Genomic DNA, 12,957 nt, shown 5'->3' with positions numbered 1-12,957 from the left:
AATGATTGATAAAATGAAGATTGGAAGTGAATAATATGAAAGGACTGGAAATCCTTACATACTGCCCACTAGAACAAAAAACAGATTAAAAAAAAAAGCAGCAATCGTTATTTTCTGCCAGAAACGTCGCACATTGAATACAAGAACTAATGGACAAAATAGGAGGGAGTTGCTGAAGTGAACTTAATTTCAACGTTCCTATTTTTTGCCATATGGTAATACAGAGTTGCTATGTCTGTAAGCAAAACTACGTCTAAATTCTATATTATTTTTTTTAATTCTAAACATAGGGAGTTATGTTATATACACACTATACTTATTCTATATTATTATTTTATATTAACACTTTACTTATCTATATTATTTTTAACACTATATTTATTCTATATAATTATTATATATTATCACTATACTTATTATACTTATTCTATATTATTACTTTATATTAACACTATACTTATTCTATATTATTATTTTATATACACACTATATTAGTTCTATGTTATTATTTTATATCAATACTGTTTTTTATTCTATATTATTATTTTATATTAATACTACACTTATTATATTTTATATTTACACCGTACTTATTATATATTATTATTTATATTAACACTATACTTATTCTATATTGTTATTTTCTATCAACATTGCACTTATTCTATATTTTTATTTCGTATTGAAACTATATTAATTGTATATTATTTCATATTGACACTAACTTATTCTATAATGTATTTTATAATCACACTATGTTTATTGTTCTACATTATTTTTTTATTAGCAATATACTTATTCTATATAATTATTTTATATAAACACTATATTTATTGTATATTATTACTAGCATTTAAGCCCGGCGTTTGCCGGGTGTTTGGAGGTGTATGTTGAGCAAAATAAAAAAGCGGTCAATTTTTTTTTTTAACTTTGACTCCTATTATGACCCCTTAACATTTATTATTCTGGGCTCAAATCGAGTTATTCTTATCCATGTCCAAGGAACCTATATCTAAAATCTCAAGTGTGTAGATCCCAAATTGTCGGAAGAGTTTGGTAGAGTTCGCAAATGTCAAATCGTTGAACCTTGACCCCTTAACAGCAAAATTTCTGGCCGAAAACGGATCGCAAAGATTTTCCCAAATCTCTGTACCCTGTATATCAAATTTCAAGTCTGTAGACTTAAAATTGACAGAGTTATTGCGTAGGAAAATGTACACAGACACACACAGAGACACGTTCACATTTATATATATAATAGATTTCATATTAACACTATACTTATCGCATTTTATTATTTTATATTAACACTATCCCTCTTCTATATATACTATATTAACACTATCCCTATTCTATACTAGCGGCTGTGCCGCGTCGGTACACACAACGCCGAGTCAAACACAAAATCGAGCACACTGAACATCAAGTACACTAAACATCGCCTTACTATCAACGCTTATCCTGTGAACTCGAAGTTTAGGAAATTCTCATATACACAAAAATTCACTGAAAAAACAAAAATACCCTAACTAAGGATAAGGGTAATGAGTAAACGTTAGATAAAATTCTAACCTGGACGCGTTATCCATTGCGCCACAAGTCTTTTCCGTATGGCGAAAGATGTTACCGTGACTGTATACAAATAGTGCAAAATTCCGTTGACATGGGCAGATTACTTTTTCGACAAGTTTACGAAACGGACCAAAACCCCTTATTTCGGGCCTTTTGTGTGACTCGGCGTTGTTCATTAAGAACCATATATAGATAAGGACAATCTAGAGACTCGCATCTTTCAGGGGAAAAAAGAATTTTTCAATTCGGTGCATCTGTTCGAAAGTTTTATTGGTATATAGACACTCACACATAAATAAATAAACATTTAGAATTTTATTGATAGTATTGATAAACACTATATTTATTGTATGCTTTTATTTTATGTTAACGCTATTCCTTTTCTATATTATTATTTTATATTGACACTATACTTATTGTATATTATTATTTTATATTAACTCTCCACTAATTCTATACTATTTTTATATTAATACTATACTTATTGTATATTATTATTTTTATCAACACTACACTTATTATTTTTATCTTATATTAACACTACACATGTTTGCATTATTATTATTATTTTATATTAACACTATACTTATTCTATATTATTTTTTATATTTACACTATACTTATTCTGTATGATTTTATGTTAACACTTCCCTTATCGTATAGTATTTTATATTAAAACTAGCAGTTCAGCCGGGCTTTTCTCGGGTTCTATGTACTGTTTATAACTTGCCCTACATGTGAATGCACTTTACGTAAAATTTCAAATGTTTAGACAAAAACCTGTCTAAATAAGTTCGTAGAGACCGGAGAGAACATTTTTTTTAAACGTTAACCTCAATCTTGACCACTTAATATTTATTATTTTGGTCCCAAATCAAAATAAAAAGTTTTACCCATATCCAAGTTACCTACATCTAAAATTCAAGTTATTTAGACCCCAAATTGGCGAAGGAATTTGATAGAATCTGCAAAAGTCAACTCACTTTCAACTTTGACCTTTTGGCAGCCAAATTTTTGCCCCCAAACTGACAAAAATACTTGCGGCATATTTGAATATCCGTTATGTATAAATTTCAAATGTTTAGATCAGGAATTGCTAGATACCGCAAAATTAAAATCTTTTGAACCTTGACCCCTTGCCAGCTCATATTTTCGACCAAAACCGATTAAAAAGCTTACCTATCTCTGAATACCCTTTAAGTAAAATTTCAAATGTTTGGACCAGAAATTGGCTGAGTAATTTTGTACAAACTGGCCGCCATTTTCTTTGATCATTAGCTTGATACGTGCTGCCACTGAAGCGCAAGAACGCCGCACCACTTCTTCGTCCAACTTGTCCCAAGCAGAATGAAGGGCTGCATTCAGGGAGTCCAAACGTCGCTCTCCAAAATGGGGCAAATAGCGAAGTCCATAGGATTGATATCTGGACTTGATGGTGGCTACATTTGCTTGTCCCAGAAGCCTGGGAAATGGTCCTTGCACCACTGTTGAGTCACATTCGCTATGTGAGCTGGAGCACCGTCCTGTGTGCAGATGAAATCATCCCCAAATTATTCAGTGAGCCACGGCAGAACCTTTTCCTCCAACATATTCAAATAACTTGACTATTGATTTTCACGCCTTCCTCAATCACGATCAACGGAGATTTGCGCCCGTCGGATGCAACAGCAGCCCAGACAATGACTGAAGCAGGCTTCTGGCGTTTCAAATGGCTTCTGGTGTTGATTGACAAGTCCTTGGAACTTTTGGCATAAACCCTATCGTTCTGCTTATTGGTCACAGCCTCCACTCATTAGACCAGATGATGATCTTTCCTGCGGCTCGCTCAATCTCTTGCAACATCAACTTGCCCCTGTGCAGCCGTTTCTGCTTTGAGAGACTGTTTTTGTATGGACTTAACCGAAGATCATTTTTAACAATCCTTTGCATCGAATATCTTTAGATCTTTGCCTCTTTCGCAATTTTCCTCACATTTCTCTGTGGATTTCGCTCCATCTCCTTTTTCACTGCAGAAACAACACTTTTGGTGCGAATTGAGCGCGGTCTCCCTGAAATTGGTTTACCAGAGGTTGTGCCTGTCTCTTGAAACTGTTTCCAGGCATTGGAAACAGTTTTTCGACACACCTTGAGCTGTTTAACGATGCGCTTGTTGCTAACGCCCGCAGTCTTGAGAGCGACAATCTCATCGCGCTTAACCTTATCAGCCATAACTTACCGAATACGTGAAAGAAATGAATGAAACATCAGTTGAACATTGATAGATATATAGAGGTCTAATGAAAGAAACTTTCAAATTCCTAAACTAAATGCCTTTGGAAAATAATCAACTCGAACTCATGGGTAAATCTTTATGAACCACCCTGTAATTCATAAGGACTCAAAAATGGGTCAAAATTTAAAAAAATCTTTATACATTTTGTACATTCATCTTAGTTTATTTTTTATTTTTAAATTTTAATCAGTTCATATGCGTATCACGTTGGTACAGTGATAACGTCACCAACATTGAGTTGAGCTTTCGGTTTCGATTCAAGCTGTTGGCACCAATTTTTTTTCTTTTGAAATCACGACTCTTATAATAATATATACGAAATCTGGACAAATTAAAATATCATATTTAAACGTATTTTACGACCGGGAACAGCAGTCTAAAATATAAAAGGCGATCTATCTGTTTGTCTCCATATGTTCAAACTCAATTACCTTTTAAAAGTCGCAGAGCAGCGTTAAAGGCCTAAAATGATTTGATTTTTAAGGACTGTACTTTTATAGGTATTTAACCGGTTTAAATAGTTTTAAGTGGTCAAAAATAGGTCAAAATTTAAAAAATCTTTATACATTTTGTACATTCGTCTTAGTTTATTTTTTAATTTGAAATCAGTTCATATGCATGTCACGTTGGTACAGTGGTAACATCACCAGCTTTGAATGCTTCGGTTTCGCCTTTAGTTGATGGTAACCAATTTTTTTTTAACCTTTTGAAGTCACGACTCAATCATTCAAACACGGTAAAGTTTGAATATATAGTTAAGTGTTAGTTTTCATTATTTAGGACTGTTTTAAGGTTTCACTGCTCACTTATTTTGCAACCAAAGTTCAAACAATTTTTAAAGTTCATAGATCATCTTCTTGGCTATATTTTTTAATAAAAATTTTCATTCATTAAAACAAAAGTAATAATAAAATTACTGTTGTTCAAAATTTCTCAGAATAAGTGAGGAACGCGAGAGACGGTTTTTTTTCTGATTGGCTGTTGGTTGCCATAGCAATTTTTTCAGACATTGACGCTTTAGAGACGATTTCTTGTGATTGGCTGTTGGTTACAATGGCAACTACAAGGGGCATGCAATAAGTAATGCCCCATGACCGACTTCCAGTTGGCTAATCTAGCTGAAATTTGGCATGTGCAATGATTTATATCTCTACGGGTTATGTAGCAAATTACAGCTCTGAACTAATTGTGGTTTTTGTTTTACAGGTGTTTGAACTGAGTCCGGTGTGAAATGGATCCTGTTGAATGTCGAGCAGTGATCCGGTTTTTTGAATTTGAAAGGACGCACACCACAGAAGACTTTTGATGAAATGAAAGAAACTTATGGTGATATTGCCCCATCATATGACCTTGTAAAACGCTGGCATCGTGCATTCAAACATGGTCGGAAGTCTGTGGAAACAGCTCCTAGACCTGTTCCCCCCTTCTGTCATTGATGAGGCATCTGTCCGTTCAGTTGAGGCTGCCATTTTGGAAGATTGGCGCATTACTATTCGCCAAATAGCCCTCCAAGATGTCAAGATTAGTACATGGTCTGTGGAAACTATCATTCATAACCATTTGCATATGCATAAGATGTCTGCCAGATGGATTCGCAGGTTGCTCACACCATTCCAGAAGCGAGAATGCGTCCAGTGCTCGAGGATAAATTTGGAGATGTGTCAAAGTTTTTCAAAAGACTGATTACACAGGATGAAACCTGTGTTCATCACTATGATCCAAAGACCAAAGCCCAGTCAATGCAGTGGAAGCACTTAGACTCACCACCAGCAAAGAAGGCTAGGGTGCAGCCCTCCGCTAGCAAGTTCATGCTCACAGTTTTCTGGGACTAGGACGGAGTAGTGATGACAGATTTCCTGGCAAAAGGTACCACAATTACAGGAGCCTATTATGCTTAACTTTTGAGGAAATTAAGGGAAGCTATAAAAATCAAGAGGCGACGCAAGATCAGCAAAGGTACCCTCCTCCTGCAGGACAGCGCTCCGGTCCACAACTCGCATGTTGCCAGATCAGAAGCACGTGCGTGTGGTTATGAAAATCCACATCCTCCCTACTCTCCTGACCTTGTTCCCTCTGACTTTTACCTCTTCCCAGCCATGAAGTTGTTTTTGAAAGGAAAGCGTTTCCCAGATGATGCAGCCTTGATTTCTGAAGTCACGTCGTGGTTGGAGGACCAACCTGGAGTGTTCTACAAAAACGGTCTCCAGAGCTGCATCAAACGATGGGAGAAATGCATAACTCTGGGTGGTTCCTATGTAGAGAAAGACTAATAACTGTGCCAAGTTTCGTTGCTCTACTGCTATGGGAAATGGGTCAGTGGCATTACTTATTGCACGCCCCTCGTATTTCGTCGTTTACACCTTCATAAATCATAACGGGAATGTCGCTCACATGCCATGTTATTTGGTTTATATAAAAGAGTTAACAAAGGCGATGCTCTTTGCCGTGTTAGGGCTGATAATCATTCGCTTACGACGTCGTCGATTAATTCTGTTTCTCTTTTTCCCCCTTTTTTCTGTTTATTTACTTAATTACTTCTTTTATTTGATTTTTTTTATTTAGTCAATTTAAGAAGTTGGTAATAATCTTTTGATGGATTGTTGACAATGATAGGACATTGAACACAAAAAGAAAATATTATTTCGAAACAAAGCCTGGGAAAATCATGGATTACATAGAAAAATGCGAGCATGAAAAGTAATATGATTAAGATTAAGCTTAGACAAGTAAAAGGACTCGTTGTTAAAACTGTAAAAGAGAGACAAGATATCCTAGTAAAAAGAATAAATTTATAACTTAAAATATTGCAGCATTAAGAATTTATACATCATGTTAAATCGATATTTTTTATCTTAATGCTGCAATATTTTAAGTTATAAATTCATAATATGTTTACTAGAATTACTTGTCTTTTTCTTTTCCATTTTTAACAACTAGTCCTTTTACTTTACTAAGCTTAATCTTAACCATATTATTTTTCATGCTCTAATTTTTCTGTGTTATAATAATATATACGAAATCTGAACGAATTAAAATATGATTATTTAAGCGTATTTTACGCTCGAGCAAAACCGGGCACCCCCTAGTATATATATATATATATATATATATATATATATATATATATATATATATATATACACACCATCTTACAATTTATTCCTTTAATTCAGTTGAATTCACTATATTCACTATATAAAGTATATACATATGTATATAGATTTAATATATAACAGGCACTGTGTCTGTCTGTCTGTCTGTCTGTCTGTCTGTCTCCATGGAAATGAAGTGAAATAGTATCGTTCAATTGTGCTTTAAACTGAAACATTCATATACTAGCGGGTGGGGGGGGGGGCTTTGCCAGGTCGTAAAATACGCTAAAATTTTATATTTTAATTTGTCCAGATTTTGTATATATTTTTATAGAGTCGTGATTTCAAAAGTAAAATAAAAAGTATCTGGATGCCATCACCTAGAATCGAAACCGAAAAAGAATGTAGCATTTAAAGCTCATGTATTTACAACTATACCAACGTGATACACGGAAACGGACAGACAGTGAGACAGTCAAACAGACATAGTGCCTTTTATATATTAGATATACAAATATCTAATATATATAAGGCACTATATCTGTCTGTCTGTTTGTCTGTCTCCATATTTTCAAACGCTATCCCTTTCGCAGAGCGCCATTAGGGGCCTCAAATAATTGGATTTTTTAAGGACCGTTCTTTTATGGGTTTTTAGCCGGTTAAAATAGTTTATAAGGGGTTAAAAGTAGGTCAAATCAAAAAAATCTTTATACATTTTGTAGATTCATCTTAGTTTATTTTTTAACATATGCGTGTCACGTTAGTACAGTGATAACGTCACCATCTTTGAGTGCTACAGTTTTGGTTTCGATTTTAGCTGATGGCACCGAAATCCTTTTTTTTTTTTTTTTTTTTACTTTTGAAATCACAACTTTATGATAATATGTACGAAATCTGAACAAATAAAAATGTAATATTTTCGCGTATTTTACGACCAAACAAAACGCCCCCCACCCCCTGCTAGTTATATAAAATTCATATAAAAATGTGTTCTTCAAGAAAATTTGAGGAACACAAACGCTTTTTATAATCGTGTAATTTTTTATCAAATTAATAATAATAATAATAATAATAATAATAATAATAATAATAATAATAATAATAATAATAATAATAATGGCACCAAATCTGCTTGCTTTTTAACAAAAAATCTGTTTGTTTTTCTCTTTTAGCAACTTGACCAAATCGGAATTAGGTAAATCAAAAGCAGTATTAATGATAAACATGTGTGTTGCGGTTATATTGTCTTATACTTTGTTTATGGCTGGTATCAAAACGGCAACAGTAAACAAGGTAAGTAACCATATATGGCACTTTGTCTCTGTGTGTTTCAGTTTGTTTCCTATGGACCCCGAAACGGCTGGGCCGATATTTATTTTTTAATAAATTTCACACAAATATACTTCATGTGTATCAAAAATCGATAATAGAAAAAAGCCGATTAAAGTAAAGTTATTACCCTTATACAACCTAACATTATAAGTACATTTTTATCACCGCAAAAGCAAAAGGCACCGGCGTATAAAATAAACAGTAGGTTCTTTGATAAGACAGAGTGACGTTCGAAATGAATGTTTCTGTTTAGAGTACAATTGAACCGTAATACTTGACTTTTGCACTTTAAACTGTAATTCAAGTCATTGTATAAAATAATATATATATATATATATATATATATATATATATATATATATATATATATATTGAATAAAAATTTAAATATCAAAGTATAATACGAGTTTATATACCGAAGTAAGTTATAATATCCTAGGAGTGCTCTATATTCCAAATAGAGCAGAAGTAGCTGAAGACATCAAACAAAAATAGCATTTATAAACAGAAAGCTGTTTAATTCGAAAATCCTATACAGAGTTTGTTACATTTTCTTATTCCAGGAAATTTTAGAATAATAAAACTATTATTCTTGAGAGGAGAAAAAGACGAAATATTTTACTCATTGACTAAACCTAAAATATTCCATTTAAATTACCTAAAAAATTACTTAGCATATTTTGAGAAAGGTTTCCCTAATTTATCCTTGTTTTTATTAAATCCATTTAATTAATTATTAACAACAAGCTTCAAAATAGATATGTATATGGATTTACTAGCGGATCCCTGCTGAAAATCTGCTTCCTTCATTTGTCTTCACAATTTCCCTAATACTCTCGCAAGAAAAATAAATAAATAAAAATAATAATAGAACTACGCAGCAAGGTTTCTGCATGTTTATTTTAATATGTTAACTGTCGAATTCTCACTTTGTAAAAAGTTACTATCTGATATGATCTAATCCTCAGTGTCAATATTACCGACAACGATGAATTATGATTTTTTTTTTTAATTTTTTGTGATATTTTTGTGACTTTTTCGTATGATCTAAAAAGAGGAACTGGAGATATAGTACGTATTAAGAAAAATATCTTAAATTAATATTATATATATATATATATATATATATATATATATATATATATATATATATATATATATTACCAGCCAAAGTATGCACACAGATACAAAGCGATATTCATTACATAACAATGTCTCTTCCTAGATGGTTTTGCAACGATTAATACAAAACCAAATCCGATACTCCCTGCTATGCAAAACGCTCGATGACTCTTAAATGAAAACTGAATGTTGGCTGCAATATATTGTGTTTCTTTTTTTCTTAATTCAGGATGCTTGTACAACTGTGGCTGCTTTTCTTCATTTCTTCTGTCTTTCGCTCTTCTTCTCTCTCCTCATCTACGCCGTCGACATGGCAGTCACCATTTTTTCGGTCTTCCCGACGGACTTCAATCGGCTGCCATTAATGCTCACCACTTCCTGGCGTGAGTATTTTAAACACATATTATTCATTTACTACTAGGAACCATACCGAGTGCAATAGTTTTTTCAAAAGTGCTCAATACATGTGTAGAGCTTGTAGGTAAATATAATTATATAAACATTGTAAGAATTTTATTCTACAGTCTTTTTCTGACTGCAAGATTCATTTGGCGTTCTGATGATGACCTGAAAATGTCGAAATGTTATGTGAATCGATCTAAGCGAATCGATCAACATTTCGACATTTCCATGTCGTCGTCAGGATTCCAAATATATCTTGCAATCTGAAAACAACTTTAGAGTCAAATCTTTCCAGAATGTGGTCGAAAACAGGAAGATAATAAGGAATAGTTGCATTAATAATTCCTTTTTGCTTGTTTTGGTAGACAGTTATACCTCAACACACACACACAAACACACACACGCACACACACACACACACACACACACGGACACACACAGACACATACACACACACTGGTCATCCAATCCTGATCGTCTGGGCAAACGTGTACACTGGAGCGTACAAATTCACCTCACAAACTTCCCTCTCGCACGTCGCCCATAAATTATTTTGACCGTACATTATGTGATACCTGTAAATAAATATATAAATAACTAAGCAACCCAGGCATATGGAGAGTTGTATTTCCAGTAAAGTAAAAATTAAATGATTTGAATATAATTTCGACTGTTCTAATAAGTATGCTAGTTCTATTTCTCAAGTAATAAAGTTATTATTTTATTAACCTAATTTGTTCGGCTAGGGCCGAACGAAAATACTATATTAATTTTGTTGCAAAGTAAGAATTTCACTCGAGTTTTTGATAAACTTATATAATAGAACTTAAATAGTTAACTCAGTCAAAGAAAGTGATCTGTATATATAACTGTAAATAAAAATCAGGTCAAAAAGACACCGGAAAAATGGCACCGGTAAAAGTGATACCGGAAAAAAAAAATAGCAACGGTAAAAATGTTACTGGAAAACGGGTACCAGAAAAATGGCTCCGGTAAAAATGATACCGGAAAATTTGCCCGAATAAAAATTACAAATGTGGATGAATATAAATAAAATGACTATCTCGCAATTATTTTATTAAAAGATTGGATACAATACATGAAGGGGAAACATGAGAATTTTGTCGAATTAAAAAGAATATTCAGCTAACGAACGACCCCCTTTCAACGAGATTTTACTTTTAAAGCGATTACGTTTGAACACACTGAAAAACTTGGGGAAAAAACAAATATAGTTTAAAGAGAAGTAGTCCACTTGATGACGGCTTCTGGCTTTAAAATCGGAAACCGACAAGCGGTGTTTATCGGAAAACAGTCCCTCATCATTTTCGTACATACAGAGTTGTCTTTTCTTTTCACTAGTATAAACATGTTGGAATCAATCAACTAAAATGATTTATTGAATACGTTATTACAATTATGTTAAATACGTTTTTTAATTGTGTTGAATACGCTATTACAATAATGTTAAATACGTTTTTAATTGTGCTGAATACGTTATTACAATTATGTTAAATACGTTTTTTAATTGTGCTGAATACGTTATTACAATTATGTTAAATGTTTTTTAATTGTGTTGAATACGTTATTACAATTATGTTAAATACGTTTTTTAATTGTGTTGAATACGTTATTACAATTATGTTAGATACGTTTTTTAATTGTGTTGAATACGTTATTACAATTATGTTAAATACGTTTTTTGTGTTACTTTTCTATTTATTAAAGACTATTTGATAATAAATGTAATGAAGTATTAAAAATGTTTCTTATATCAAGTATTTAAAAAGTATTTTCAAACAAAAATGAAGCATTCCAATTATAAAAATAATAATAAACCCTTTTAAAATGTTTTTTTTAGAATAATTGTTTTTTACAAGGGAGTCATCACTTAAGGCCCGAAGGCCACTCGAGGATAAGGGTTAATAAGTGTACGTTAGTAGTGGGAATTTTGTATAATTTGATTATTTAAGGAGATGGCTCAAAAAAGGTTTATTTTACTATTTGTTAACAGTAAAAGATTAAGGAAAACAAATTATTAATTGCGTCCCTCAACAAATTCGACTTTTAATGGGTTTGTTTCTGATAAATATCGCTTGTCAATGCCCAACTCAAAAACTGGAATCCAACATCAAGTAGAATCTCTCTCTCTCTCTCTCTCTCTCTCTCTCTCTCTCTCTCTCTCTCTCTCTCTCTCTCTCTCTCACGCGCACACACACACACACACACACACACACACCAAATCATAGGAAAATTTAGAATTGAAGGTCAGTTTTGCATATAATTTTTAAATAAAACGCAAAACAATATGCCTTTCATGAACTAAAAAACTAGCCATGAATTTGGGTTGCAATAAGAAAAATAAATGAAGAATTTGATTTTAACAGGGTTGATTAAAAATCAATTTTGTCCATTTTTTGTATAATATTTTTTTAAGTGAAAATCTTACTGTTGTAGGAAAATTAGAAGTAATGGCAGCCACGATTAAATCATTGAATTAAATTTTAATGGTTTTAAAATATAAGCCGGCCTTTTTATTTCAGAAAAAAAAAGAATTTTAAAACCACAATCAGTTAAATTGATGGATTTTTATACAACTTAAAAAAAAATAGTGTTAGATTAGTAACAGTTATCAAATTATTTTCCACTTTCTAATTTTTATATAAAATCGTAACTTTTGCACTCACTGCCAATTGAAAAACAAAAATGGATTTGTTCAGGAGAATCTAGAGTGTCAGTTTTTCTTCCTCAACGCAGGACTGCACTCTAAGAAACAAAGTCTCTGACAGCATTGACACAGCACTCTCCCTCGACACTAGCGCACAAGTGCATGTATTTGGTGACTCCAATGTCCACCACAGCAATTGGCTTGGATTCTCTACTTACAGACGCAGTTGGTAGCACAACACATAACTTCTCTATATCTCATTCCCTGTAAAAGATGATTACGTTTCCAACCAGTTTCCCAGACCAGCAAGAACAACACGCATTACTTCTAGATGTGTTTCTGACCACAGTTCCCGATTATTGTATAACGAATGCCCACGGCTACTTGGGAACGCTGATCATGTAGTGATAATGGTTGAAATCTCCCTAAACTCTAGAGCCAAAACTGAAGGGCCCTACTCAAACAACGAGATATTATTAAAAAAAAACTGACTGGGA

The 12,957-nt window shown here is 32.8% G+C and overlaps 1 protein-coding gene across 3 annotated transcripts in view; it reads left to right on the top strand.

The window, feature by feature from the left end:
• The window catches only part of LOC145279653 (adhesion G protein-coupled receptor B3-like), a 267,375-nt gene that overhangs the window by 190,655 nt on the left and 63,763 nt on the right, over nucleotides 1-12,957 (top strand). For all 3 annotated transcript variants that reach the window (XM_080130888.1, XM_080130886.1, XM_080130887.1), the window contains exons 21-22: nucleotides 8,109-8,229; nucleotides 9,620-9,773. In XM_080130888.1, coding sequence (XP_079987014.1) covers nucleotides 8,109-8,229; nucleotides 9,620-9,773 — 275 coding nt within the window. The remainder of the gene's footprint in view (nucleotides 1-8,108; nucleotides 8,230-9,619; nucleotides 9,774-12,957) is intronic.

The sequence above is a fragment of the Euprymna scolopes genome, chromosome 7 (genome assembly GCF_053919585.1).
Source record: "Euprymna scolopes isolate OS-2025 chromosome 7, ASM5391958v1, whole genome shotgun sequence".
NCBI lineage: Eukaryota > Metazoa > Mollusca > Cephalopoda > Sepiida > Sepiolidae > Euprymna > Euprymna scolopes.
Note: the sequence above shows the minus strand (reverse complement) of the source record. Positions and strands in the feature narration are given on the sequence as shown.